This window comes from Panicum virgatum, chromosome 7K (assembly GCF_016808335.1).
Source record: "Panicum virgatum strain AP13 chromosome 7K, P.virgatum_v5, whole genome shotgun sequence".
NCBI lineage: Eukaryota > Viridiplantae > Streptophyta > Magnoliopsida > Poales > Poaceae > Panicum > Panicum virgatum.
Genome location: NC_053142.1, coordinates 41,007,367 through 41,032,995, shown reverse-complemented (window position 1 = coordinate 41,032,995; position 25,629 = coordinate 41,007,367). Strand labels below are relative to the sequence as shown.

Sequence of the window (25,629 nt, the reverse complement as noted above, 5' to 3'; positions counted from 1 at the left end):
GTGGATCAGATTTCAAAGAGGCCAAGTTCTAATCTTATATATATGGATCAAGTTGAATTGTAAAACCAAAGCTCCTCTAGTCTAGTTGGTTATAGGAGCTGAGGTATGGTCGCCTCCGTGAGGTCGCGAGTTCAAATCCTAGGTGGTACGAATTTTCGCTCACCCCCACCCCCAAGCTATGATCCACCATTACCACAACTAATTAAAAGTCATTGCAGCTCACCCCGCCGGGGCACGCGGGAGGCCCAATAATTCAGAAGCTACGGCCAGGCCGATGGGATTTTTTTTCTTCACTCCTGTGCTGTGCTGTGTCAAGTGTCAACCGTGATGTATTTGGATCGGCCTTTCGACCGGTGCTGCTTTTCCCCTGCACTGTCGATTTCGCTCGTTCGGTGCGAGAGTTTTGATGGTTGGGATGAGAGAGCAAATCGACAGGTGTTTATCAACAAAAATAAAATCTTACTACTGTTTCCCTGTCACAAGTTGCAACCGAACGAAACTGCGGTCACGAAGCCGGTCAAGATGTAGCGCGACGCAGATGTTTGGGCAAAGAGCGCTGAAGTCATCAGCGTCTTTCCCTCCCCCTCACTTGAGCAGAGAGACTCCTTTTTTTTCCCTCACGAAGTCACAAGTTGACCGGTGTAAAGAGACAAAGCCCAGGAACTCTGCAAAGCCATTCGAATCTTTCCCGGCTGCTCGGTGCTCGCCCGAAGCTTAAGATGGCTGTAGCTGTACATTGCAGCTCAGCCTGCCGTTTCTAAAAGCAATCGAAATGCTTAGTGTTAGCCGTCCTTGGACGATAGGGAAACTCATGGGCCCATGACCGATGGCACCCCTATTTTTGTTCCTCTCGGACGAGTTGCTGTCAGATAATCAGACCCCATCAGGATCGAATGGAAGAAGGTGTCCGCTATCCATGGGAGTTGGGAACTGGACATTTGGAGCCTGCAGACTCTACAGCACAAGAGAATTGGCAGGAGGTCAAAACCGAAACAAAGCCAAAGCAGGTAGAACTGATAGCGTGTTGTCCATTACATCGTGCAATTTTTAACAGACTGGCTGCGTTTAGTTCCAAAATTTCTCTCTCCAAACTTTACTATTCATCTATCACATCAAATTTTTTGACTCGTGCATGTAGCATTAAATATAGATAAATAAAAAACTAATTGCATAGTTTTTATGTACATGACGAGACGAATCTTTTGAGCTTGGTTAGGTCATAGTATGACAACAATTACCACAAACAAATGAAAAGTGATACAATGTCCAATGTAACTTTTTTCCCTTTTTATGGATCTAAACACAGACTAAGTGGAATGAAATTCAGCTGGCGACACCGCACAGATCGTTTGCTACCCTTTGCCCAGGCATCATCCTATGCTTCAATGCTTGGATAAAAACCGGAGCAGCACAGGTAAAACCGTAAAACGTACTGGGTATACACGTACCCCCACTGACCTTTATGCGTTGCTCCAGTGGGCGGCTTCATTTTTCCACGGGTACACGCACTGGCCTTGGCCTGCCTCGCCGTCGCCGCCATCAAAGCGTACCACCACCGGTAGACTCCGTACCATGTTACTCCTGCTCCCGCCGCTGCGCCTGCGGTTCGTAGAGTAGGAGTACCTCGCAAGGAGGGAACGCCTTGGGCGCCAAGGGTTTTGAATGCCCGGCAACCGGTCGCGCCGACGCCGCAAAGGCCCAGTGGCCTCACGTGACCTACTACTCTACTGCGCGAACGAGCAAAGGATTTTTCTAAAAAAATCTTGCTACCGGTAGTAGCACCGCCGGACTGATGGATTCGGTGTGTTCGCTGCAGCCGCGTGCAGGTGCTGGAGCATGAGCAGCTTGACCCATCCCCGGTTCCTCGTCGCGAAATTCCCGGGCATAAAACAACCATCCCCAGATACACGACTCGGCGACCTACTCGTCGGCCGGCCGGCTACGCTTCTCGACGCTCCATGGCAAAATGTTCAGGCTCGTGCTTCCAATTTCATTTCCAGCCTCCTGTCGCACGCACGTAGCACACTCGTACAGTCCGAAGTCGTTCCGTTCAGGCATTAACAAAAGGAGGCGCGCCGCGACTGGGTTGGGTTCCAACCGGAACAGCCCGGCACGAAAACTGGATGACGCAAAAGAAAGAAAAAAAAAGAAGAAGAAGAAGAGAAAAGAATCCGGGTGGGCAGGAACCGATAGAACGGAACAAAGCAGAGCGCGGCAGAATTGCGTGGCCGTTTACGATAAGGCACGGGATTAGCGTGCGGCTGCGGCGGCCGGGCCAAGTGGAGGAGCGGGGCGCCGGCGCGTGCGGGGCGGCCGCAGCCGGATGGTGGTGGTGGTGGAGCTCGGCGGCTCATCGCCACCGGCACAAAGGCGAGTCCCACAGCAATCGATTGGGAAAAGGCCCCGGTCGCGGTCACCACCACCACGACCACCTCCTCCTAGGTGCCCCCACCAATCCAATCGCGGCCACTTCGCCATTACCGTCCAGGTTACGTTGGAAGTATGTTGGGCGCTGGGTCCGCCCAGATGACTGTGCCACCACCACTACCCCCACAGCGGAAAAAATCTCTCGTCTCCGTGGACGTTTCAAAGGACTCGGGGCAGTAGTAGACAGTGCTAGTATATGGCCGCAGGCACGAGCCAGCGAGGAGCAGCCCACCCCACAGATTTGGCAGGGATGTGCCGGCGCCATCCAGAGCCAAAAGCAAAAGCGTTGAGCCTGTTTGGCTGATCTTGCCACCGCTTGTCTCGGTTTATAGCACTATTCATTCTGTCATCCCAACAGCCTCAAAGCTTACTGTGATGCAGTGTGAAGTAAAGACCTCAGTGAGCGCGGAAGCCGATGGCCCCTGGCGCAAAGCCGATGACCTCAGTGCTCGTTTCAGGTGCCGCGAGTCAGAAGAAACCACTACGGGCGGCCTACAAAGCTGCAGGGTGTTTTCGCCTAACCCGGCAGAATCAAACGGCCAGGGAGCCCTGAGTTCCTGTTCCATCGGTCCATCCACCCATCCCCACTTCACAACTCTTTTTTTTTGGGGGACCCACTTCACAACTCACGCTTATGATCAAGCAAGATGGCAACATCAGCCTTGATGCTTGCTTCCACACCTCGCTATCTCCACTCTACTGCCCTCCTAACTAAAGGGGTGTTTAGATTGAGAGACTTCAAAAAAGTCCTAGGGACTTTTTAGTATTTAGAAGTATTAAATAAATATTAATTATAAAACTAACTGCAGAACCCTGGGACTAAACTGCGAGACGAATCTAATGATGTATCTTAATCTATGATTAGCGAATGGTTACTGTAGCATCACTGTAGCCAATCATCAATTAATTAGGCTCATTAGATTCGTCTCGCGAAAAAGCAATCAGCTGTCAAAAAACATTTATAAACAGATTTTATTTAATAATATAAAATAATAAGATTCCTTTTGATATGATAGGGACTTTTGGAAAAAGTCCTGGAGCCAAACAAGCCCTAAGCATATCATGTCGTTACAGGTGACAACACCATGTGATGTAACCAAGGGTGCACGCAACACGCACCTGCCCCCCACACAACGGGTCACGCTGCGCTCTTCGCTGCTCCGGCGATTGTTCGTCTCGTCTTCCTTTCCAGCACCGGGTGCACTGATTCTCCGTTTCAACTGCCACAGGACCAGCCAATCGCCATTGATCGATGCCATGGTCCATGGATCAAACAAGCTATACAGCTAGCTCAGAGAAAGGAAGAAATAAAAGCTGCCTTTTTAGAAATGCTAGAAATTTAAGTTCTGCGCTAGTGCTGCGCCTGCTGCTGCTGTCGCAGTAGAACCCTAACCGTAACCAAAGCTAAACCTAACCAGACCTAATCGAAAGCTCCTAAACTCTAATTAACCCAAGGGACTACGACGACGATACTAGCAAGAGGAAAAGGGAGGGAAATCCAGGTACGGTACAAAGGCTATTCCGGCCGGAAAAAATGTACAGCCACCGCTGCGGCTCGGTGGCCAAGCCTCCTTGTTGCTGCCGGGGAGGGGCAGCTAGAACGACGCGACGGCCGGCGCAGCGGTGGCGACCATGCCGCCCTCTTTCTTGCGGCGCATCTCGAGCACCTTGCGGTGGGAGTTGGAGTGGATGCTGCTCACGAACGTGGGGCTGCAAGCAGGACGGTACTCCGGGAGCAGCCGCCCGGACTTGTAGCGGACGCCGCACGCATTGCACAGCGTCTTGGCGCCCTCGGGCCCCGCGCGCCACTGCGGGGTCTTCTGCACGCCGCAGTGGCTGCAGCGGCGGTCGCCCGGCGCCGGCTGCTGGGCGGCGGCGGAGGGGTTCGGGGGAAGGTGCTTCGGCCTGCGCCCGCGCTTCTTGGGCTTGTGCTTGCTGCCCTTGCCGCCGCCGTGCTTGGACTTCTTGGACGGCGGCGCCGGCAGGAAGTGGTTGAAGTAGCCCTCGCCCAGCTCCAGCCCGCCGAACGGGGGCGAGTCCAGGAGGAACGACGAGAACGAACCTGACGAGGAGCACGAGGACGTGGTGGTGGTCGACGAGGACGAGGCCGAGTCGGACAAGAACGAGGCGCCCGAGAGCGACCACCCCGGGCCCCGCGTACGCTTGCTGCGCTTCGCCTTGACCGGCACCAGAGCCTCCGTGGACAGCGCGCAGATGGTCGGGGTCCGCAGCGGGCCGTGCGCCGCCGGCAGCGCACGGTACGCGCCGTCGTGCGCCTGCGGCGCCCGCCGCTGCTGCGTCAGCGGGGGCCGCAACGCCATGGACGCCACCAGCGCGGCGGAAGGCTGCGGCTGCGGCGGCAGCTCGGAGAGCGAGTCGTCCATGATGCGGGAGACCCACTCCAACTCCTCGACGTCATGCGCCTGCGGGAACGCACAGCACGGAAGCATAAATTAATCAGCTTTTGCAAGATAGCCGCCGTCTTTCCGAGAATAGTAGCGAAGCGGTCAAGGGTCCTCCCGGAAACTCACCGGAAGGTCAACCATCTCCGGTGGCGGCGGCGGGAGGTCGTAAGTCACGACCGACAACGGCTGCGAGTCCTCGTTCGACTTCACCTCGGCCGCGGCGGCGGCCGGCGGCGGCGGCGCCTCTTCGTTGTCGGGACCGTCCTTGTCAGGCTCGCCGAACTCCTCAAGGTCCAGCAGGTCCTCAACCGAGAACCCGTCTTTCTCCGCAAGCGCACCGGCAGCCGCCGCCGCGGCGTCCTCCGCCGTCTCCTCCGGCGGGAAGCTATTATGACTCTTCAGCGCGTCCATCCTCCCATCATCCTTCACCGCCGGGCCGGAAAAACACGCACACATCAAAACCACTAATTCCGGATACCAGAAACCAAGCACCACGGCTCAAGAAATGTTTCTCCCCTCTCTTCTACCACAAAAAAAAAAAGAAACAAAAACACCCCGAGAATCTTCTTCCTCCGCCCCTCAATCAATCAACCATCTATCTATCCGCAGGCGGCACCCTTCCTTACCAGGGGGCCATGGCGGTGCGCGAGGGAAGGCATGGCGGAGCCTCGCGGGAAGGCGCTGCGGGAGGGGGAGGAACCAACCGGTGGCGCTGTGGCGGCGTCGGAGGCGTGGAGGAAAGGCGAGGAGGAGGAGGCGGAGCTGGAGGGGGGAAAGGAGGAAGGGAGGAGCGTTTGGTGGAGCATTGAATGGCTGCCGAAGTCCGTGGGCTCAACAAAGGGCGAGACGCGCCGGTTTCGCGCTCGGCCCCCTCCCGTCTCGCCAATTTACACACCGGCCTCGCCTCTTCCGGCCCTCCCCCTCTCTGCCCCTTTGGCGCTTTCCCCCTCCGCTTTAATTTCCCCGCCGCGATATCTTGTGGATTTCTCCGGGTTATTTTGTTTTTCCGCCACCTCGCTATCTGATACTACTACGCCCACGCGCCCCCACTTTTGTATCGGCGCCCTCCCACTTTCGAAAAGAAATGGAGCCAAACCAAAGATGTGCTGTTACAAAAAAGAGAAAGGCGAAACGGCGCGTCGAGATGCGCGCTGAACCAGCGGACGGCCGGATGGGGTGGCGCGCGCCCGGGCCGGAGGGCACGCGGTGGGCCCGGGGCCGGCCCGCGCCTCGCGACGGGGGGGGGTTTGGATTGGATGGTGGGGGGAGAGAGCGTTCGAACTTGGTTGGACCCCGCCGCGCACGCAGGCCGCATGGGCTTCCGATTCCCGTTCGGGTCTGCTGGTGGTAGACGCTGAGGACGTGCCCGCGTCGTGTCAGTTTCATCGTTTCATAAAGATCGTCTCTAAGAAAAAAGAAAACAATTTTGTTTTTTAAAACAAAAAGATTTTGGATACGGCGGAATTCATAATTCATGGGCTGCATAACGTTTTGGAGGATACGGAAGCGATATTGCATTGCATCTTGGCTCATGCATGCACGCCATGCTGGTGAGAATCAATGCGTTCGTGCTGGATTTGGAAACTGTTCGCGCGCCATATATTATTTGGGTTCATCTTGTGGTGCCTGGCAGGCGGCCTGATGGAAGTTTACGCGGGGGAGCACGGGAATAGCATGTGCACTTTGTGATAGACGCGGAAAGCCGGAATATATTATTTCCTCGCCTGCGAAGCAAACTCGAGTTTAGAAGAAATCGATAGGAACAAGCAAACTATGGGTCTTTGCTGCCGATTCGTTTTGGCCTTTCCCATGTCGTTTTTACTACTACTACCGCTAGGAACTATCGAGAATATGCCGTGTTTCTACCAGCACGAAAGGGATAATATACCGGACTCCTGAATGTGTATTGGCAAAAAATTTCAGAATAACAAACGTTCAATCCACGGTTTTATTCTTTATTTAAAAACACGTTGTTTTTTTTAATCTATACGAGTGTTCCGGAACGAATTCAAAACGATTCCCCCTCCTCTACGCGATGCCGCGGCGGCACTCGCGTGGCTCCACCCGCCGGGGTGTACGTGGAATCGCCAAAATTGACTGGAGTTTCCTTCCGCCACGCGAAGTTACTAGAATGCCCCCGGTCGAAAAATCTGGGCGGCCCGCCGGCGCCGCCTCGCGGCCAGGGTTTCACTAACCGACCGGTCTTCGGTAACCGCCGGGCTCCGGTTCCGGTTTACCGGACCGGTTGCATCGGTTACCGGTAGAACCTGTTCAAATTCAAATTTAAATTTAAAAAACTCAGTTTAACCGGTTTGTACCAGTTTACCGACCGGTTAGACCGGTTTACCGGCCGGTTTGAATTCAAATCCAAATTTAAAATCGCATGTGCAACCGGTATACCGGCCGGTTTGACCGGTTTACCAAGTGGGCCTTAATGGGTCGTCTCATTTTTTTCCTTTTCTTTTTTATTTTAACTTTAAATGCCCGAAAAATATGTTAAACGAACGAATTTTTAAGAAAATTTGACACCATTAAATTCGTCGCACCTTGAGATATTTTTAGAAATTTTTAAGAATTTTTTCATTTTTTTGAATTCAAATTCAAATTTTGAATTTGGGCCGGTTTGGTACCGGCCCAAGCCGGAACCGGTCCGGACCGGTTTGACCGGTAACGGACCGGTTCCCACCGGTAAGGGAACCTGCTCGCGGCACGGGCCACGACCGCGCGCGGGGGGCTGGTGGCGAAACCGCAGTTGCCGCGCGCGGCGCGTGGGTAGTTTCGGCAACCGGTTGCTTCCTGGCAAGGCCACTGGCGACCCTCGCGGGCGAGGCAGGCAGGTGGGGGCCCAGGCCGCTGTTTCTGGCCGCCCGTCCCCTCCCCTCGTGAAGCTGGCTCGTGGGACCCACGCTCCCGGGGACCACGCGCCAGTGGGACGATTTGAAGGAGCAACGATATCCTCTCCCTCCACCGGGCGGGCACGGGTTCCGAGGTCGCGCCGGTGACGACTGCCGAGTCAGTCATCCGATCTGGCAGGCGCGCGGACGCGTCACGCTCGCGACGTGGCTGGCGCCGACTGGATTGGTCGGCCTGGTGCCGCGCGCAGTCGGTATGGTGGTGGGCTCCAGCGGCGCGACGTGCGTGGGATTCGAAAGACGATGGACCGGGTCCTGGTTCTGGGCCGGGCTCACCGCCCGACGTAGCGGGGCGGTTTCAAAGGCGGCCGGCGAGCAGAGCGGACGGGCGCGCGCGCGCGGGGCTTCGGCTTCCTGCTTCCGTTTCGACTCGATGTTGGGTTGGCTGCCTGGCTGGTTCACGGACCGTTCGTGGACTAGCACCATCAATCTTCTCGTTCGTAGGGTTGCCCTGGTGCAGGGCAGCAGTAAAACGGCCATAAACGCCGCGCGGCTGTTGGCGTGAAGGCGAAGACTGCCCCCTTACTAGCTCAGCCAATAGTACCAGAAGAAAAAAAGAGACGAGTGTCATAGAACATAAGAGAAGTGTCATCACAATGATATTTTATTGGCACAGTTCTTAAAATTCTAATCTAGATAACTGTATCGATGACACTCTCACTGAGACTAGTCTCAAGATGTTGCCTGCTATGCGTGTGCCTCCGCGTTACCGGTCGATGCTTTCGGCCCACACTCCTAAGCTATGAATTGACGCTGAGATTTTTGCCGAGATATTTAGAGCTCATTAAAATACTAAATGTGTGCAACTTATCATTTACTGTAGGTGTAGTGTGGCAGTTTTATTTGAGATTCATAATTTTACCAACTATCCTCACTTCTAAAATATAGGTCATTTGATTTTTTGAACACCAAATTTGACCACTAGTTTTATTTAAAAAATTATACAAAATATCACTTCTTTTATTGTGGCTTGCTTTATCAATACAAGTCCTGTAAGAATAACTTAAATTTGACTATATTTGTATAAATTTTTTGAATAAAACGAGAGGTCAAATTTGATGTAAAAAAAGTCAAATAATCTTTAGTTTGAAATGCATGGAATAATAACTAACTATACGAGTCATCTGCAGTAAAATTGGATTCCTGTTTCAAAGCATATCCAATAAAGTTTAGAGACTAGGGTCGAATTTCTCCTATATGTAGTATGTTTTTTTGAGGTAATCTCCTATCTATAGTAATATAAGGAAGTCAACGATCATTTCGAAAGCGCTTTTTTATTCTAGCAGAAAGAATGTTTTGTTAGATCTTGTTAGGTAAAGCCTCTCCGGGCTTCACCACCTAACAGTAAGCTTTGTTTGAGAGAATTCAGGAAACAACACTGCTTCCAAGCGGTGTTCGGAGAACAGCATCCAAAACCGACTATTTCACGAAACAATGCTCAAACCACTATATCAATGAAACAACACTGAATCTTTTTACCCCTCTCTTGTTATTTTTTCCCTAGTGTTTTCCAAACATCAAAAGACCAACTTGTCCTTATGCTTTCCTTTTTTTTGAAATAAAAGGCAGGATCGCTGCCACATCATATAAGAAGAAGAAGCAATCGTACATAACGCGCCGAACCGAACACCACCACCACACAAACAACGCACACAAACAACGCACCCAACAAAACACTACACCACCACAAACTAGGAGAGGGAGTGAAAGAAGCCGCCGCGAACTACGCCATCATCGCCGGGCTGGAACCGGACTCATCCTCAGCCTGTTTAGGTGGACGAAGCAGGCTGGGGTAGAGCTACTGTTGAAATAGCCAGCCAACCAGTTCGAGCAGCAACCAATTATGGTTATTCACATTCAAGCAAGATTCAGCCGGCCAACTAGCTTCTACCCCCAGTCTAGCCGCGCCTTTGCCACCAACTAAACAGGCTGTCTACCCGTCCTGAATTATAAGGTATTTTAGTTTGTTCTGAGTTGTAATATTCTAAGTTTGATCGGATTTATAAAATAGGTAATAATATTTGGAATGTTAAAAGAAAATAACTGCATCTATATAAATATCTTTATAATCTACTTATTTGAACATCTCCGTCCATTTATTTTTTATTTCCCGTTTTCTCATGGTCGCGAATGTTAAAAGAAATGGCCATAAATCAATAAGGGTGTGATTAGTTTCTTAACTGATACCATGCAAATAGTTGTTATTTGGTTGTCTTCATACTCAGAGCCTCGAATATTGCTAAATAGAGCAGTTAATTAGTTATCTCATTGTTTTACCAGCCTGGCCAGGTAGAAATGAAGAATTTCTCTGCATTCGCGTAGGGGTTAGAACCGATTGCTGCTATAGCCAACCAATCACGCAGGTGCGGCTAACTGACAAGAGCAACCATAAATTATCCAGATCCCTCAAAGGTCTCTCTATCTTCAAAATGTAGTACCTGCTCTGCGCTAAGCGTTTCAGACCGTTTTTGAATCAACACCAGTTTAGAACGGGCAATTGACTGGCTTAGTTCTGTCGCCAGTACTGCTGGTTTTAGGAGTGAGATTTTTCAAGTTTGTTTTTCAGAGGACACTGAATTTTGCATATTTTCAGCTCGGCACTGCAGACGATGAATCGATGATGATGATTCTGCCGCAGCTGATTTTGGGCCGGAAACCAGGAGAGCCCACACATTTTGCGAAGATCTGCCAACTACACGCATTCCTCATTGTGGGAATCAGAATCGGCGGCGAACCCGCCCGACAAATTCCCACGAGGCCAGACCGCCGAGCATTCGTCCAAGCCCAATAAACCCTTCGCCCACCATGCCGCCGGTTCTCGGCTCCCCGTTCGCCCGCGGCGACCTCCCCGCCGGCGACGTCGACCCCGACTACCTCTACTTCCTCCAGCACGTCCGCGTCGACGGCGACTCTTACGTCCTCGAGCTCCCGGCCAACGGCGCCTCCCCGCCCTCGGTCCTCAGGTACGAGGCCCCGCCCGGCAGCTCCTCTGACGGCGAGTGCGTCTACCCCTCCCCGGGCCGGCTCAGCACCAACGGCCGCGCTGTGGAGGGGGACTCGTCGGCGTCATTGGAGGCTAGGCCCGCGTGGTACGACTCTCTCGATGACGTCGACGAGGACTACCGCCTCTTCCTGCAGCACACGCGCCTGGTGGATGGCCAATTGGTTCTCGAGATCGGGGGCGTCGTCATCAACTACGACCAGCCGGTTGTGGAGGGGCCTCAGACGGAGAAGAGTAAACAGCGGGTGGTAGAGGCGGCGATTCCTTCACCGGGGAAAGGGGACAGTTCTGGTGTGGGGAGCGATGAAGTTGGCTCCGGTGCTCCGGCAACGGCTGTTCCGGAGCAGTACGCGTGCGATTGGCGCGCGGATCCGTCACTAGGGCGTGAGGTGAAGGAGAAGGATGGCGGAGATGAGGGCCTGTCGGATGCAGCGGATGCAGGCACGATGAAGGGCGTGTACTGGGAGGCGTGCTCAGGCGACGGCCGTCGTGCCGGACGCCGTACAAATTCGGTAAGAGATTCTGTTATTTCCATTTTTATGTCGCCGTTTGCTTCAAAAAAAATTGATGTCGCCGTCACTAGTAGCTCTCAGTGCGCAAAGAATTTCTTCTTGTGCACAGCGCCAGAGCTGTGTCAGATAAGATTCTAAAAATATTCCAGTACGTTTCTTTTATCCCTCCGTTTTAAATTGCAGATCATTTTGTCAAATCTAGATATACAGTTTTTCTAGACATCTAGATATACACTATGTCTATCTAGATACGTAGCAAAACTCTGAATCTAGATTTGCCAAAACGACTTGCATTTTTGAAATAATAACGAGTGCCATGTGGATGGCATCTTTCATAGAAGTTATGTACATCAATATCTGTATTGTTCATATCAGTTATCTTGCCTTTGATTTGTTCTTCCTTCCTATTCATTTGATATATATAGGGGGCAAAGGTAGAACAGGAACTAGGTATTGTATGGCCAACACATATCACCCGGAGGCCAGATTCAGACTTTAAGCATAGGTTGATCGAGGCCCTTACGCAGCCAGTTGCTCGGAAAGAGTATTATAGATTGTTTGACATGGTTACTCTCCGTACTCCGTTAATGAAGCTACGGCAGGTCCGCAATGAAACAAAATTCTATCCTACAGAAGAAATGGGCAGTTCATATTTGGATCACTACCCAGGTACGGTGTTGTATTGCTTGCATACTTTCTGTTCATGAATGATGTCTCCTCATTGCATTTTCCTTCAGGTGCTACTTACATTTTCATTTCTAAAATATTCTGATAAACATTCTAAATGATTTTGTAACTAAACTGCAAGTAGGTTTCTCGTATGTGTTGGATCTCATCTGAATTCCTGTAGTTCATGTCCAGTTTTGTCATATCCTCTTCAACTTCATTATTGTGATATTGTCTATGGCTGTTATTCGTTTTGTTTTTGAGATGAGTATCTATTATAATTTATGTCAACGATATCCAGTCATTTTGTTTGTCTACTCCTTTTTTTCATCATATAATATATACAGTGTGTCACTCCCCTGTTCCATGGTACATGACTGAAACATCTTATTGATGATATTGTTGAATCACTGATCTATGGTTGTTGACATAGTAATTTTTTAGGACACACCTTCACAGAATTGGCTATTCCTTTAGAATTTGTAAGCTCAACAGCAGGAGTTCAGCTGAGAATGACTCTGTTATTGAACAACTGTTATCAGCGAAGTATTCAATTTCAGTTATTGAATTCTATAGTCGCCTGTGCCAAATATGTCCATGATTTTAGAGCAATTTAATTTGTGCTGTACAACATTTCAAATGTCATACTTAGTTTATTGTTGAGCCCTATAATTGATGAATGACTCATTTCAGCTTAGCAATTGCTTCATTTGAAGAGTTCATATGCTGAGATCAGCGTCTTGGTAGGAATGGTCTATAACCCACAGTATAGAATAATAATGTTGGACAACAATATATTACCACATCAGAAGTTTTTTCTTTCCTTGCTTTTTGGTGACCAAACTATTTGTTTGGCACCACTGTGTAGTAACAACAGAACCAACTGCAAAGCACATCTGTAGTTGGCATTAAACAAAATATTTTGTGCTTGTTTGAGAAACAGTGTTGTTTGTTCTTGACTAGTCAGATTTTTCTTGTGGTTGTACTACTAGTTAATGCATTTTCCTTACTTTACTTTAGATCTGGCTGAACAAGTTATGAACAGTGGCCGTCGCAATGGTCTAGCTCTTATGCGTGGGTTTCTGTTCTGGTTGCAGGTAACCTACTAGTAGTTCTTGTATTTCTTAATAACTATTTATTTTTTGTATTTCTTAATAACTATTTAGCCAATGCCTGTTCTCTTCCATCTTTTTTTCCTTTGTTGAAAATAGCTGTCATATCATATATATATGAAATCCGCATGTTTCCACCCTCTTGATGGGCAGGCACAATTGCCCAACTTAAAATTTTGCTTCCCAACAGCGAACTATTTATTATTCACTTGTACATTGCTCACAATTAGAGTGTGTATCCTTTTTGTGTAAAGTCGTTTTTATTAAAATAGAAAAATTTCAGTCCAGCAAACCTGTAAGTCAATATAGTCCATTAGGAGATCTGGTTAAGCAGGCTTGATATTGTAGTGAAATCAGTTTGTTTGCAGCATCAGTATCATACTGTTTTTTATTGCCAAGCCATTGCATCGGCCCCTGCATTGCATGCCTCAGCACCATTGTTCCTTGTCAAATTGAATTTGTAAATTTTGAGCTCCATATCATCCTTCTGCAGAACAATGCTCATGACGATCAGTTCAAGCCATGGGTCGATGATTCCAAAGATCAAGAGGTTATTCCTGTGATGGACTGAGCTCGCACCGACTATATGGCTATACCCTTAGTTTGCTTGATTTCATTCTTTGGAGATAATAACTCTGCGATTGTGACCAATTGTCCTCGGCAGAGAGTGTGCGGCCTTGTACAAGTGAGGCTTCAATCCTGGAATACCACGTTCACTCTTGGAATAGCAAATGCCTGTATCGTTCAGATATCGGATAATAAACAGTTCCCTATTGAATCAATAAACTTTCTATCAGCTATTGGATGAGTAAACAGTTCCCTGTTGAAATAATAATTTAAATATTCTATCTTACGTGATTACGTTTGGGATGTGACCCTTTCCCCCAGATTGGGATTAGTAACTTCGGTGTTTTTGTTCTTGATCTCCCTGTCATCGAGCAGTCTAGTAGTGATGCTGAAAACAGGATCCAGAACGAACCAGTTAAATCTGGATCCCCTCGTATGACAGCAGGATTGCAGAGATCAGTCCAGGGTTGCTACTTAACAGATGACCACCACCGCCAGTCCACCACACTCGTTCAGCAGCACCCCCATTCTGCTTGACCTCCACGCCGGCCGTTTCTTGGCCGCGATCACCCTCAACACTTTCACTTTTTTTTTTGAACGAAACCCTCAACACCTTCACGAATTCTGAGCTTTCGACTACATTGGGCTTCCCGCTAGACCATTACTTTTTTTTTGTCGAAGTCTCGCTAGACCATTACAGCGTCCAAACGGGGCGCTTTGAGAACTTTCGCAAGCAAAATCATATTCCAAAGAACAACCAAAAACTGGTGTTCAGTGGTGGCGGTGGTGCAAAAGCTGAGGGCAGTGGTCGCCTGGGAACGCTAGCATAGTGAGAGCAGAGGAGTTGCTATCCTGGAGGATGAAATGATCTTACGGTGAATAGACGAAGGAATATGGGACAAGGAGATCTGTTGAATGTTGATGACAAGATGAATGGATTGCAAATTGAAGTAGATGTAGGAAGATGCTTCTTGCTTTTTTTTTCTTTTCCTTTTTCACATGCGTGGTGATAGAAGGGCTATTAGCCTGATATTCGTCTATGATACCTCCAAATTATCAATATTCTGGAAATATTAGGCATCCAATCTAATATGAACAGAATTATTGGAAAATCTAACTGGAGAGGCATCTCGATTTATGATAGCTCTCCTGATAAAATCGAGCCATGTCGGAACTAAATTAAGCATTGAAATTAAGGATTTAGGTTAGAGATTCCAAGTTACAGCAACTCTAATAGATTCGCCCGCTGCTGGCGCTAAAGCGGACGCCATGATGGCAGGACCCACCGCTCTTAAATGCAAAGAGGGCCACTCAGCCAATAGCAGCACGGGCCTCATCTCCTCACCGGCCACAGCGGGCGTTTTGCCAAACGTCCGTAAGCTTCTCTCTCTTCATTTCTCTATCATCCACGTAGACATAAGCCGGCTAGTAGCCCATCATAATACTTGCTTTTAGAGGTTACCTCTAGGCTGCTGGTGCGGTAGTAGTTGCGAGAGATGGTGTTACCGTTGCCCACTACTATGATGTGAAAGGAGGCGGATGAAGGCGGGTGGTTCTTAACGGTGGCGTTAGATGCGCCATCAGTAACACAAAGGATGACATGAGGCTTTATTTCAAAAAAAAAAAAGATGGCATGAGGCTTTATTTCAAAAAAAAAAAGGATGGCATGAGGCAGTGCATAAGGATAACTGGATAAGCGTGGGCGAGACAGCGAAGGAGAAAGGAAGATGGAGGGGTGGGATAAGTTCAATGAATGTAGACACAAAGAAGCACAATGCCTCCTACTCCTACTCCCTCCATTTCAGATTATAAGATATTCTATTTTTTTGGAGATTCAAACTATTTTTATATTTGATCAAAATTATAAAAAAGATTATAAAAATTTATAGCACTAAATAGATAAAATATAAATATATTTAATAAAGAATCTAATGATACTTATTCGATATCATAACTGTTAGTATTTTATTGTATAATCTTGGTCAAATTTGAAATATTTTGACTCTTATAAAAATTGGATCGACTTACAATTTGAAAGGGATGGAGTATTATCTAACACTCATATAATTTTATTGTGAGAAAATGAATGAGTTCATGAAGCCAATGATTATTAATGACTGAAAGATCAAATATCGGAAAATTCTTCCATTCATGAGCTTATTAATACCGAAGTCCCACACTAAATATATCTATTATAAATATGAACGTCATACAATGCTTGGCTAAAAGCGACACTTCACTCCGCCGAACTTGCACTGATGTTATAAAAAGTTCTCTCCATTGTATTTTTTTTAAAATATAAAAATTTTCTGCTTTGATCATTCACAAGCGAATGGGGCCACTCTCCATTGTAGCTGCGTCGTCGATTTTTGGCGCTTAGCTTACACGCTGCTACCGTAGTGGCGTGGGAAGATGTGGCTCGCTGTGCATCTTCACGATGGGATTAGCGAGTGAATAAAACAAGGGTATGCGAAGAATCGAATCAACAAGACGAAACAATCGGAGCATTTCTCGCACAGGAGACTGTTCATCTACCGCCGACATCCTTCAAACTTCCACAACTCGGTGCAAACTCTCGCTCAAATGGTCCCACCATATAAGGGGCACGGACACAGTCACACTACTTCACACCCTTCCGAACCAGCTGACCGCGGCCGAAAACCCCCCCGATCATGCCGCCGCCGGGCAAACCCTACACCCGCTCCGCCGCCGCCGCCGCGCCCGAGGCCGACGAGGTCGACCCCGACTACCTCTTCTTCCTCGACCATGTCCGCTTGGACGGCGACGCCTACGCGCTCTACATCCCGTCCGAGGACGGCGTCTCCCCTCCCGTGGTGATCAGGTACGAGCAACCCCTCCCCGGCAGCAATGTCGGGGACCCCGTCACCGGCTCTGAGTACGGGGGCCAAGGGGCCCCTCGCCCGTCGGAGGGGGACTCCTTGGCCGCGCGCGATTCCCCGCACGCTGCCCCGTACGCCGCCTCCTCCCCTCGCTCTTCAGGCGGCAAGCGCAAGGCTCCAGAGCCGAGCCCCCGCGTGGAACCGGAGGCCCGGAGCGGCGCGGTTCCCATGGAAGAGGACCCGGCGGCGCGGGAACCCGCGTGGTACGACTCCCTTCCTGCTGGCGTCGACGAGGACTACCGCCTCTACCTCCGCCACTATCATGGGGTGGACGAAGGCACAACCGTGGTGAAGATGGGGGGTGTAACTATCCATGTGGGGGACGACCCGTCCGTAGACAAAAGCGACGCCGAGGAGGATGAAGATGAGTCCATTCTTGCGTCAGGGCACTCGGGGGAGGACACTGTTGGTACGGAAGAGGAGGAGAACATGGACGGAGAGAAAGAGGCGGGGCTTGCTTCTGATCTGCAGATCGTGAACGTCTTTGATTCAGAGGTACTTGTGCTAGTCCCATCTCTTGTGAATTGGTGTTTCTGCCCCTTTTACATGCCTCTGACGCACCTATTACTAACACCAATTTTTGCTTGTGATGATTGTAATTAACTCGTCTGGCTTAAAAGGTGAAGGAGGAGGAGGTGGACGAAGAAGGTGAGGATTGGGAGGTGGAGGCGCCGGACTCTTCTGTGAAGACGTATGAGGGTGAGGGGAAGGAGGTCGGGCCTGGATCAGAGTTGCAGATTGTCAATGTTATTGAATTTGAGGTAACACCATGCCATTCCCTCTCTTGCGAATTGTTGTCGACGCCACTGATTCCATATCATTATTTTCTGGTTACGTCTATGTTGTGCCTGGAGGACGGGGAGATGCTGAGTGCACCAATCAAGGGAATAACAGAGTCGCAGCCATGTAAGAGGGAAGCAAACTCAAGCAAGGAACATCCAGCCACACCTGACAATGCTTCGGTTAGAAATTATAGTACATGTCATTGTAATAATTATTTGTTTATGTGCATGCTATTGTTTTTAGCAGTGTGCATTGTTTGTCAAATGGATAAATGACCATGCTTCCTAGGCTCCTAGCATATATTTGTTATGTGCTTGTTTAGAACTTCAGATAGGGGTGCATGAATACAAATCCCTTTGGTTTACTAATTCTCAGAGCAATCCCCCTTTGTACAAATATTTTTTTCTCTGATGTTTACTTACGTGTGTCCTTAGCTGTCAAATAGGAGTCTGCAATTAGAGTGTTTCTCTCTTACCATATTTCTCCATACATTGATTGCTCTTGTGACTTATTTACTACATATAATTTGACGCAATAGTTTTAGCCTTTTAGATAACTGTCATACCATAATAGATTTTAAGGCTTGCATGATACACTGAAAACAATCAAGATGGTTCTAGATAATGTAGATTAGCAATAAAAACATCATTTTATGCAGGTCTTAGGACTTTGATACTTATTGCATGAGCTCGTCATAAAAGAATAAATTGCAAACACTATAATTGTGTTTTATCATCTAATACCTTTCGAATTGTTTTCCCTTTTTTTAATATATGGATGTTCTAGTGTTATTTTCTAGCCACCAAATGGATTATTTTAGAGGATGTCTCTTGTAATGCAGTTAGTACTTTTTTTTTCATATCCCATGATCTGTTCACTTTTTCTTTAAAGATTAGGCCAATCTATGTCTCATGCAGTATTCTTGTTTCTCCTGACGTTTACTCATAGGAATTACAAGGTGTTATATGGCCCCCACATATTATTGAGAGGCAAAATTCAGTTTTCAAGAAGAATTTGATGGAGATTCTCAACAAACCATTTAAACAGGAAGAGTATGATAGGTATGTTGTCCAGGCCACAAGTCGCAGTCCAATTGAAAAGGAACGAAGGACCCGTCGTAATGTGGTGTACTATCCCTGGAAGCATGAGATGGGCAAGTCATACTTTGATAATTACCCAGGTATGCTTTTATATCATGCTCACTGCATTTTTTCAGTGTCATCTTTGTTATTTGGCCTTTGGTTATGTTTTGTTCTTGTTCTTGTTTTCCTTATGTAGAATCGTCGTAAATTCTAATGCTTATTGCTTATCTCCTTGCTAAAGCAAATTCGTTCTATGTTCTGTACTGAGCTAACAATCAAGGTCGTTTGTTTTCCACTTCATAAAATTTGTATGTGTCATTGTTCGTAATTGTTATTTTCATTTTGAACCTTGAGCCGAGCACTGTGCTGCTTCATTATTTGTTTTGTGTCTGCATGTTTTATACCCTCATTAAATTAGCATATGCCCAAAATAGCTTGTTGATGGTTTGCTTTAATCTCTGATTATAGTTGTGGAAATATTCTTTCCACGCCACATCTGGATTCCCTTGTTAAGATATTTATGTTGCTGTTGCACTATCCTGGAATTTTGTAGTTTTAATGCCTCACAGCATATGTATTCATCTGAGCGCAAGATTTCTTTGAAACCTGAAGCACTTGTTTTATTCTGAAATTGTGAAATGGTTTCTTGTGCAGTACTATATATATATTTACTGATGATAAATTGTGTTGGCATAACAGTTGGTTTGTTTTAATTTTCAGCACATACGCTACGCATATGTCAGTGCCATGATTTGAATGCTAGCATAAATGTCCAAGTAGATCCGTCATATTTTGTTGTAACTTTTTTTTTATTTGCCCCAAGGGAAGCAAGCTGTGTTTGCTCTTTCTTTGATATTGTACGGCTACGCATTTCGATCTGTAAAAGTGGAGGAATAATGCTATTTTTCTCCAACTTTCCTGGGTTGCATATGTACTGACACCTCTTTGTTTATTGAATTTCAGACCTTGCTGAGCAATTCAGACTCCAAGACAATAACTATCCCAATCGCTTGGCTCTTTTGCGTGGTTTTTTCTTCTGGTTGCAGGTAACAGCATACAATTTCTTTATTGATAATAATCTGGGCAAATTGTGTATTGTATTGGCACACTTCTAAAACTCACAATTCTATCTTTTGTTAAATCTGGTAACTATTGATTACCCGCAAAAAAGAGTAACTATTGATTTAGCAGAAACACTCTCTTGGTGGAATTAAAAGGAAAAGCGTACTTTTCAGTGGAGATAGGCTGTAGTTTCAAAATGTCGCTCCACAAAATACAGTTAAAATCAGGCTAGGAATGATGTCAACCATGAATTCATGATTAATCATTTGATTTATACCATTACTCTGGACTGTCTTCTTACTTGCATGGAGTGCATGCTACGCAGCACTAGCATAGCATATGTGCAAAATTCGATTGCTTATTCTCTATCTGTATTACTTTTGTAGAATGTTGGGCGAGAAGACCAATTCAGGCCATGGACAGATGACTTCAAAAGATACCGAGTTGTTGAAGAGGGTTAGTGAGTTACCCATACTAGCTGCCACTCCCTCCTGTTTCAGAAAGAAAGTCTTTTCTTGATTTAGCATGGCAGCCAGTGTGCAAATTTGGCTGGTAATACTCATGAAGTCATCGGTAATAACTATTGAAAGAAACTATGAAGACTATGGGGTTGCAGAACCGGCACCCAATTTCGGTGCTCTAGAAACAGAAGTGGTGTTTAGAGTTTAGAAGACAGTAGTTATTTTGCCCAGCCACTCTTTATGTGGGTAAGAACTGTGCAGAGTGACAAAGTGTTGTAACAGAAATCGTGTATGACTTTCAGTGCTGGAACTGCGAAATATACATATCGCTCAGCAACTGAATGGAGAAACCATTCTCTCTCAGTGCTGGATTCGTTCTATTTTGCTTCTGGGATCTGGCTACTGTTGAACTTGACCCGGGGCTTGCCCATGCTGAAATTGAGGACCCTGGACCTCATGTTGTACTTGAGCACCCCGTCGTACAGCATCTTACGGATGAAGTGCTCAAGGTCAGATCCGATCAACCGAAGCGTGTACTCCGACAGCTCAGCCCCCTGTTTCAACGCAGGAACGGATCAGGTAGCATCAACGTGCCCTGCTGAGGCATATAGCTCTCTATCCTCACAGTATTCAGCAATGTTATTTTCATTGCCATGCATGTTTGTTCTAACATGGTGATGGAATGGAATTCAAATCTATCAGCTATGGAGACACGTTGCAGCGAGAGAGCAATGAGGAGAGGGTACTTACCTCGTAGTGGTCGACGAGGTCCTGGAACTCGTTGAAGACCATCTGGCAGGCCTCGTCGGTCCAGGCGAACTCGTCCTGCGGGTCCAGCATGAGCGTGAGCTTGTCCATCTGCGTCTGGTCGAACGCGTTGGTCTCCGGGTCGATGTACGCCGCGTAGATGCGGACGTGCCGCGTCGCGCTGCTCAGCCACTGCCCGCCGTACTCCCGGCTCATGTTCTTGCTCTCCGCCAGCGGCTGCCGCGGCAGCGACTGCGCGTCCCCCGTCCTCGCCTTCGCCGGCTCCCCCGCCGCCCCCGGCGCCGGCGGCGGCACGTCCGCCGCCTCGGCCTCCTTCACCTGCTGCTCCTGCGGCTGGGCGCGCACCGGAGGGAACCTGACGGGCGCCCCCGGCGTCTTGTTGCCCGCGAGCCGGCGCCCCTGCGGCGCCAGCTTGGCCGGGGACAGGAACACCGTGGTCGCCATGCCGGTGGCCTCTATCTGCTTGGCGTCTGCTTGGCTGGTGATGGTTTCCTCTGCCTTTTTTTCCCCTCGCGCTGGGGCGTGCACGGTGCAGCCACAGGCGTCTTAGCGCGCGTCGCTCGTGCCGATGTCGCGTACTGGGAGTGGATAAGGGCTGTTGTTTCTGCCACACGAACAATTGGGCCAGCGCCCAGCAGGCTTCCAGAAATATTGGGCTGTGAACGCTGTCGCCCCCACCGGTCGTGTTTGTTGTGGCGGCTATTGGGCCAAGTAGGCTCTCTCCAGAAAGTATTGGGCCGTGAGCGCTGGCGCGCCCCGATTTGCACACGCGGCCTCGTTTCGTGTCTCACGTATACTGGACCAGCTTGCGTATTGTCGCGTATCTCAAAAAAAAAAAAAAAGCTTGCGTATTGTCGCTTTTCATGTCAGTCCTTTCTCAGAAAAAAAAAATCACGTGAGGCGTGACACTTTTAAGTGGTGATGCTGTAGGCCGTGTAGCTTCGCATGTGGTGCACGCTTATGATTAGAGTACGTAGACTAGTAGTAGTAAGCCACTTTTACCGTCACTGCAAAAGCAGCAGTAGGTCCGCGACAGCTGGAAATGTTTTCGTCAACGTGATGATCGCGTCGCATGGAAGGCAAAGCGAAAGCTGCTGCTGCGACACGGGCTTATCTTTCCCGGGAAGGAATCCTCTGTTCAAAAGGCCAGCGGTAAATTCAACTTGGAAGACGCGTAATCAACCGGAATTTTCCCAACTTGTATATATACATAAGTACATAACACATACTGTTTTTTATATTACACAGTACATAACGCACACTTGGCATTCGGCAGCAAATGGCTTTTGTTACAACTCACAAATCCAACGAATCAAATAAATAATCGTGCTAATAATCTACGAAGAAGCACCACGAACTAGCCATGCACGTCCCTTGGCGCCGGCACCACCAGATCGGGGAGGCCGGCCGCTGCGGCACCGGCGGCGAGGGGTACCACGGGGAGCTTCTCGCAGTCGCAGATCTCGATCATATTGCCGTCGGGGTCGTGGAAGAAGAGCTGCTCCACCACCGTCTCGCCGTCGCGCACCCTCGCCGCGACGAACTCCAGCCGCATGTCCCCCAGCCTCGCCTTCATGAGCCCCATGTCCGCGCACTGCACCATGTCAATGCCATCGTCGGCAAATAAAGCGTGCACGTTAGCTGTGCAACGCCGAGGGGCGGCGGATCCGTAACATTGTGCTCTGGAGCCTGTATACTGAAACCTCGGCGTTCACCTGAAAGGAAATGTGGTTGCCTTTTGGGTTGATCGCCGCCGGCCGCCTGGCGACCGGCGGCGCGTCGGGATCCGAGACACGCTGCAGCAGGTGTACCCCCATCCCGTACCTGTGCAGCCTGAAATGTTTCACCTTGCGCAGATAAACATCAAACATCTCCATCGCCAAGTGCTGCAGCAGTGTGAAGTATTGATCGAAGTGTGGCTGCTCACCACGCTCCTCTGAAGTCGAGGGACGCCGGGCGTTTGACGAGCTGGAAGCCGAGCACGCGCTGGTAGAAGGCGGCCGACTCTTCGACGGAGGCGCACTGGAACGAGACGTGGTTCAGGCGGACGAGAGGGACTGCAGCGCCAGGCTCCTCATCGGACCCCATGGCCATGGTATTTTTTTTTACGGGAGAATTATATTGCGTACAAAGCTGTCGACCGGTGAATCGATGGCACCTCTTCTGGACTGGTTCAGGTCAGGGGGCAGAAAATAGAGGCCATGTATTTATAGATTCTGCGTGCCAGTTGCAGTAGACTTGCAACCACAATTATCCATCTAAGCTAAGTCTTGCAAGAAATAGATAGCGAAACCAGGAATCCAGAAGCCGTGAGACGACCTTGACCTCCACGTAGGATCGATACCAATCCCCTTACTCGTCCACCGACGTTGCCTGTTGCTGGCCTGCTTGCTTCGTCATGCGTTCGACTGACCCGTGACGCCCTGATCTGACGATGACGACGCTCGGCTGCTTCTCCATAAGCTGCTCATGGGTTTAGGATTGGGACGCTGACTGGAATGATTTCATTCAGATCTGCTACGCGTTTTACAAAGGAATTTTGTTGCACGAACCCTATCGAACAAGGAACTGCGAGGACGTTGACCCATTCTGGAGCAAACTACTACGTACGTCGTAGTCTCTAGCAGTCTTTTCTTACGTATGCATACATACGAGGGAGAGGAGATGTCGTGTTCCCAAATACAGTATGTCTCAAATACTGCACTCTTAAGTATTTTGTTCCAGCCTCCCAGTCCAGGACAACAATAAGTAATATATCTATCTATTATATTAATAAGAGAGTGTTAAAAGAAGTCAAAAGAGGCCACCAAGTTCGTCGGGAGGGTCTAAAAATTCTCACGTTAATCTAAAAAAGTGAAAAACTTACACCGTCAGATTTTATGAAGATCTAACTATCTAAAATAATCAGAAGAGTTCATGACAATGTATTCAACGTGATAAAAAAAATCTATTGGAAAGGGATCCACTCGGACGGAAAAAAAGTCCGGCCATGACAAAACAACCTAGCCCGGCTTAACACAATTAATAAAATATTTAATATTCCATATCAGGTACGTAAATGTATTTGATACTCTACACTTCAAGAAAATGTATTTGATATTCTATAGCAGGTACATGCATGTATTTGGAAAGATACCGATCAATAAATATAGCTATAGAACTCGGATAAGAAAAGAGTTTCAGCCATGTAAATAAATAGATGGCCAACTAGGAGTGCGACCTCACTGGAGCCGCCGCGCCCAGCAGCACACTTGACCGGTGGGCTTTCTTCCTCCGTGCCATGGATTTGAGGTTACACTAGGCTCTTGCTGCAAAAACAATTTGTGGTCGTTTTTCGCTACTTCAAAGACCTAAGCAAGACAACAAAACAAATGTTTCAGTAAAAAAAATAGAATGTTAGGTCACTTGACAGTTTTAACAAAAGCATATATATGATGAATAGTAAAAACAACATAGACTAGACATAAAACATATATGAATCTGAGCTGCTATTAAATAAAGAGAAATTCTTGAGTTTCCCATTTGTATTACCGCTGGATCCGGCGTGCTGCTGCCACATACTCGCAGCCGAGCGATGCACGTCCCCGACGAACCCGCCATGATGCAGGCGCAGCCTCGCGGGCGAACGCCACGCAAGTTGGTGCAGCGGCACGACCAGGCGGAAGCAGGCACGCGGCCGGAGGCTCCATGCCCTGCGTTCTGAGGTGGTGACTGACGCATATCGGCACGGGCGGGTGGCAGAAGGGCCCAGCGCGCCACAGGCAGGAGAGTTACGACCAAAGCCTCAGTGCACCTAAAACCGAAGCGCGTGGCTGGCGCGGTGGGCCGAGCAGGCGGCCGGCAGCGGCAGTACCCCAGCGCGCCACCGGTAGGAGTGCCGCACCCGGACCTCCGCGCTATATGGACCAAAGCAGAGGCTGATGCAGCAGAACAGGTGGGCATCACGAGGGCCACTGCGTGCCGGAGCAGGCAACATGTGGAGGCCGGCGGATTCGATGGTCTGGAGATTCAATGCAGATGGGGTTGGAAACTTGGGATGGCTTTAGGCGGTAGGGGTATAATTGGCTATTTCCCATTCATTTTCAATTATTCTAAATAAAAAAATAGACTACAATATCATGTAGCAAATTGCGATGGTTAATGAGTGTCCCATGATAAAGAGATGTTTTTTTAGTTAGAAGCCAAAATCAACTATGAACAAAGCCCTCTAACCAATTTTGCAAAACAAACAACATGAGCCTGCACGCGGCAGGACAACCTTGGGAGGGCTCAAGCTACACAGTGAATTTCACCATTAAGGACATCCGATGCGAAAGTCAAAAATAAAAGAGAAAAAATCAGCACAAATAGCTAGAGAAATTAAAAATAAAGAAAAAATAAAACACAACAAAACACGTAGATATTATTTAGAAGCAAATTGCTTACATAAAAAACATAGATATCAATATTTTCTATGCTATTACCAATGCTGGTGCAACTTCTTTGCTGATTTTTAAATATTAAGTTAAACAACTAGCTACACGTGCTATTAACGCGGGCTACCTTGCTAGTTTTTTTAAAAAAAGAGGATGACAAGAATTGTTTTAGGCTGAACTCCTTTTTAGGATGACGATTCACGTTAAGATCGGTCTCAATGAAGATTTCATGAAGAGTCTTATGGTACTAAATTCTATATCACATCATTAATTTTGCTGATATGACGAGGAGAGATACGGAGGAAGTTTCATAGGATGAGAGATGAGTTTCATCCCCCATAAAACTCAATTGGCACAGTAATCTAGTTTCAGTCTAGATAACTATGCCATAAAACTGTGTATTGAGACTGGCCTAAGACTTTTCCTTCAGTTAAGCAATACTGCTTATTTTCTCGGATACAATTAATTAAGGAGCGCATCACTAGCCTATAAAAAATGGCAACTAGCTCTCATACAGTCTTACAGGTATTATGATTATAAAATGTTATATATTGTT

At 48.2% G+C, this 25,629-nt stretch overlaps 5 protein-coding genes across 5 annotated transcripts; 2 read left to right on the top strand and 3 right to left on the bottom strand.

Moving 5' to 3' along the window:
• Positions 1 to 3,723: 3,723 nt before the first annotated feature.
• LOC120641380 (GATA transcription factor 6-like) lies at positions 3,724 to 5,709 on the bottom strand. Its single transcript, XM_039917465.1, has 3 exons — positions 5,459 to 5,709; positions 4,959 to 5,255; positions 3,724 to 4,850 (listed from the first exon to the last, which is right to left on the bottom strand). Exons 1-3 carry the CDS (start codon positions 5,636 to 5,638, stop codon positions 4,023 to 4,025), a joined length of 1,305 nt encoding a protein of 434 aa, XP_039773399.1. The 5' UTR covers positions 5,639 to 5,709; the 3' UTR covers positions 3,724 to 4,022.
• Positions 5,710 to 10,469: 4,760 nt separating this feature from the next.
• LOC120641379 lies at positions 10,470 to 13,870 on the top strand. The gene is made up of 4 exons (XM_039917464.1): positions 10,470 to 11,257; positions 11,683 to 11,926; positions 12,944 to 13,020; positions 13,529 to 13,870. The coding sequence occupies exons 1-4, from the start codon at positions 10,550 to 10,552 to the stop codon at positions 13,604 to 13,606; spliced, it is 1,107 nt and encodes a 368-aa protein (XP_039773398.1). The 5' UTR covers positions 10,470 to 10,549; the 3' UTR covers positions 13,607 to 13,870.
• A 2,232-nt stretch (positions 13,871 to 16,102) lies between these two features.
• On the top strand, positions 16,103 to 20,208 carry LOC120641377. Its single transcript, XM_039917460.1, has 6 exons — positions 16,103 to 16,997; positions 17,123 to 17,263; positions 17,357 to 17,464; positions 18,234 to 18,465; positions 19,331 to 19,413; positions 19,816 to 20,208. Exons 1-6 carry the CDS (start codon positions 16,275 to 16,277, stop codon positions 19,888 to 19,890), a joined length of 1,362 nt encoding a protein of 453 aa, XP_039773394.1. The 5' UTR covers positions 16,103 to 16,274; the 3' UTR covers positions 19,891 to 20,208.
• Positions 20,040 to 21,183, bottom strand: LOC120641378 (NAD(P)H-quinone oxidoreductase subunit M, chloroplastic-like). Its single transcript, XM_039917461.1, has 2 exons — positions 20,641 to 21,183; positions 20,040 to 20,444 (listed from the first exon to the last, which is right to left on the bottom strand). Exons 1-2 carry the CDS (start codon positions 21,100 to 21,102, stop codon positions 20,268 to 20,270), a joined length of 639 nt encoding a protein of 212 aa, XP_039773395.1. The 5' UTR covers positions 21,103 to 21,183; the 3' UTR covers positions 20,040 to 20,267.
• A 650-nt stretch (positions 21,184 to 21,833) lies between these two features.
• LOC120643072 lies at positions 21,834 to 22,830 on the bottom strand. Its single transcript, XM_039919604.1, has 3 exons — positions 22,586 to 22,830; positions 22,374 to 22,491; positions 21,834 to 22,252 (listed from the first exon to the last, which is right to left on the bottom strand). Exons 1-3 carry the CDS (start codon positions 22,750 to 22,752, stop codon positions 22,016 to 22,018), a joined length of 522 nt encoding a protein of 173 aa, XP_039775538.1. The 5' UTR covers positions 22,753 to 22,830; the 3' UTR covers positions 21,834 to 22,015.
• Positions 22,831 to 25,629: the final 2,799 nt, after the last annotated feature.

Excerpts from the sequence above, each read along its gene's own strand:
- LOC120641380 (XM_039917465.1), bottom strand. The coding sequence starts at position 5,638 with ATGCTCCACCAAACGCTCCTCCCTTCCTCCTTTCCCCCCTCCAGCTCC. Across the intron at positions 5,256-5,458 it reads CGCACCGCCATGGCCCCCTG|GATGATGGGAGGATGGACGC; the intron begins GTAAGGAAGGGT and ends CCGGCGGTGAAG. Across the intron at positions 4,851-4,958 it reads CGGAGATGGTTGACCTTCCG|GCGCATGACGTCGAGGAGTT; the intron begins GTGAGTTTCCGG and ends GCGTTCCCGCAG.
- LOC120641379 (XM_039917464.1), top strand. The coding sequence starts at position 10,550 with ATGCCGCCGGTTCTCGGCTCCCCGTTCGCCCGCGGCGACCTCCCCGCC. Across the intron at positions 11,927-12,943 it reads ATATTTGGATCACTACCCAG|ATCTGGCTGAACAAGTTATG; the intron begins GTACGGTGTTGT and ends ACTTTACTTTAG. Across the intron at positions 13,021-13,528 it reads GGTTTCTGTTCTGGTTGCAG|AACAATGCTCATGACGATCA; the intron begins GTAACCTACTAG and ends ATCCTTCTGCAG.
- LOC120641377 (XM_039917460.1), top strand. The coding sequence starts at position 16,275 with ATGCCGCCGCCGGGCAAACCCTACACCCGCTCCGCCGCCGCCGCCGCG. Across the intron at positions 17,264-17,356 it reads TCAATGTTATTGAATTTGAG|GACGGGGAGATGCTGAGTGC; the intron begins GTAACACCATGC and ends TTGTGCCTGGAG. Across the intron at positions 19,414-19,815 it reads GTTTTTTCTTCTGGTTGCAG|AATGTTGGGCGAGAAGACCA; the intron begins GTAACAGCATAC and ends TTACTTTTGTAG.
- LOC120641378 (XM_039917461.1), bottom strand. The coding sequence starts at position 21,102 with ATGGCGACCACGGTGTTCCTGTCCCCGGCCAAGCTGGCGCCGCAGGGG. Across the intron at positions 20,445-20,640 it reads ACCTCGTCGACCACTACGAG|GGGGCTGAGCTGTCGGAGTA; the intron begins GTAAGTACCCTC and ends GCGTTGAAACAG.
- LOC120643072 (XM_039919604.1), bottom strand. The coding sequence starts at position 22,752 with ATGGCCATGGGGTCCGATGAGGAGCCTGGCGCTGCAGTCCCTCTCGTC. Across the intron at positions 22,492-22,585 it reads CTCGACTTCAGAGGAGCGTG|GCTGCACAGGTACGGGATGG; the intron begins GTGAGCAGCCAC and ends GAAACATTTCAG. Across the intron at positions 22,253-22,373 it reads GCAACCACATTTCCTTTCAG|TGCGCGGACATGGGGCTCAT; the intron begins GTGAACGCCGAG and ends GACATGGTGCAG.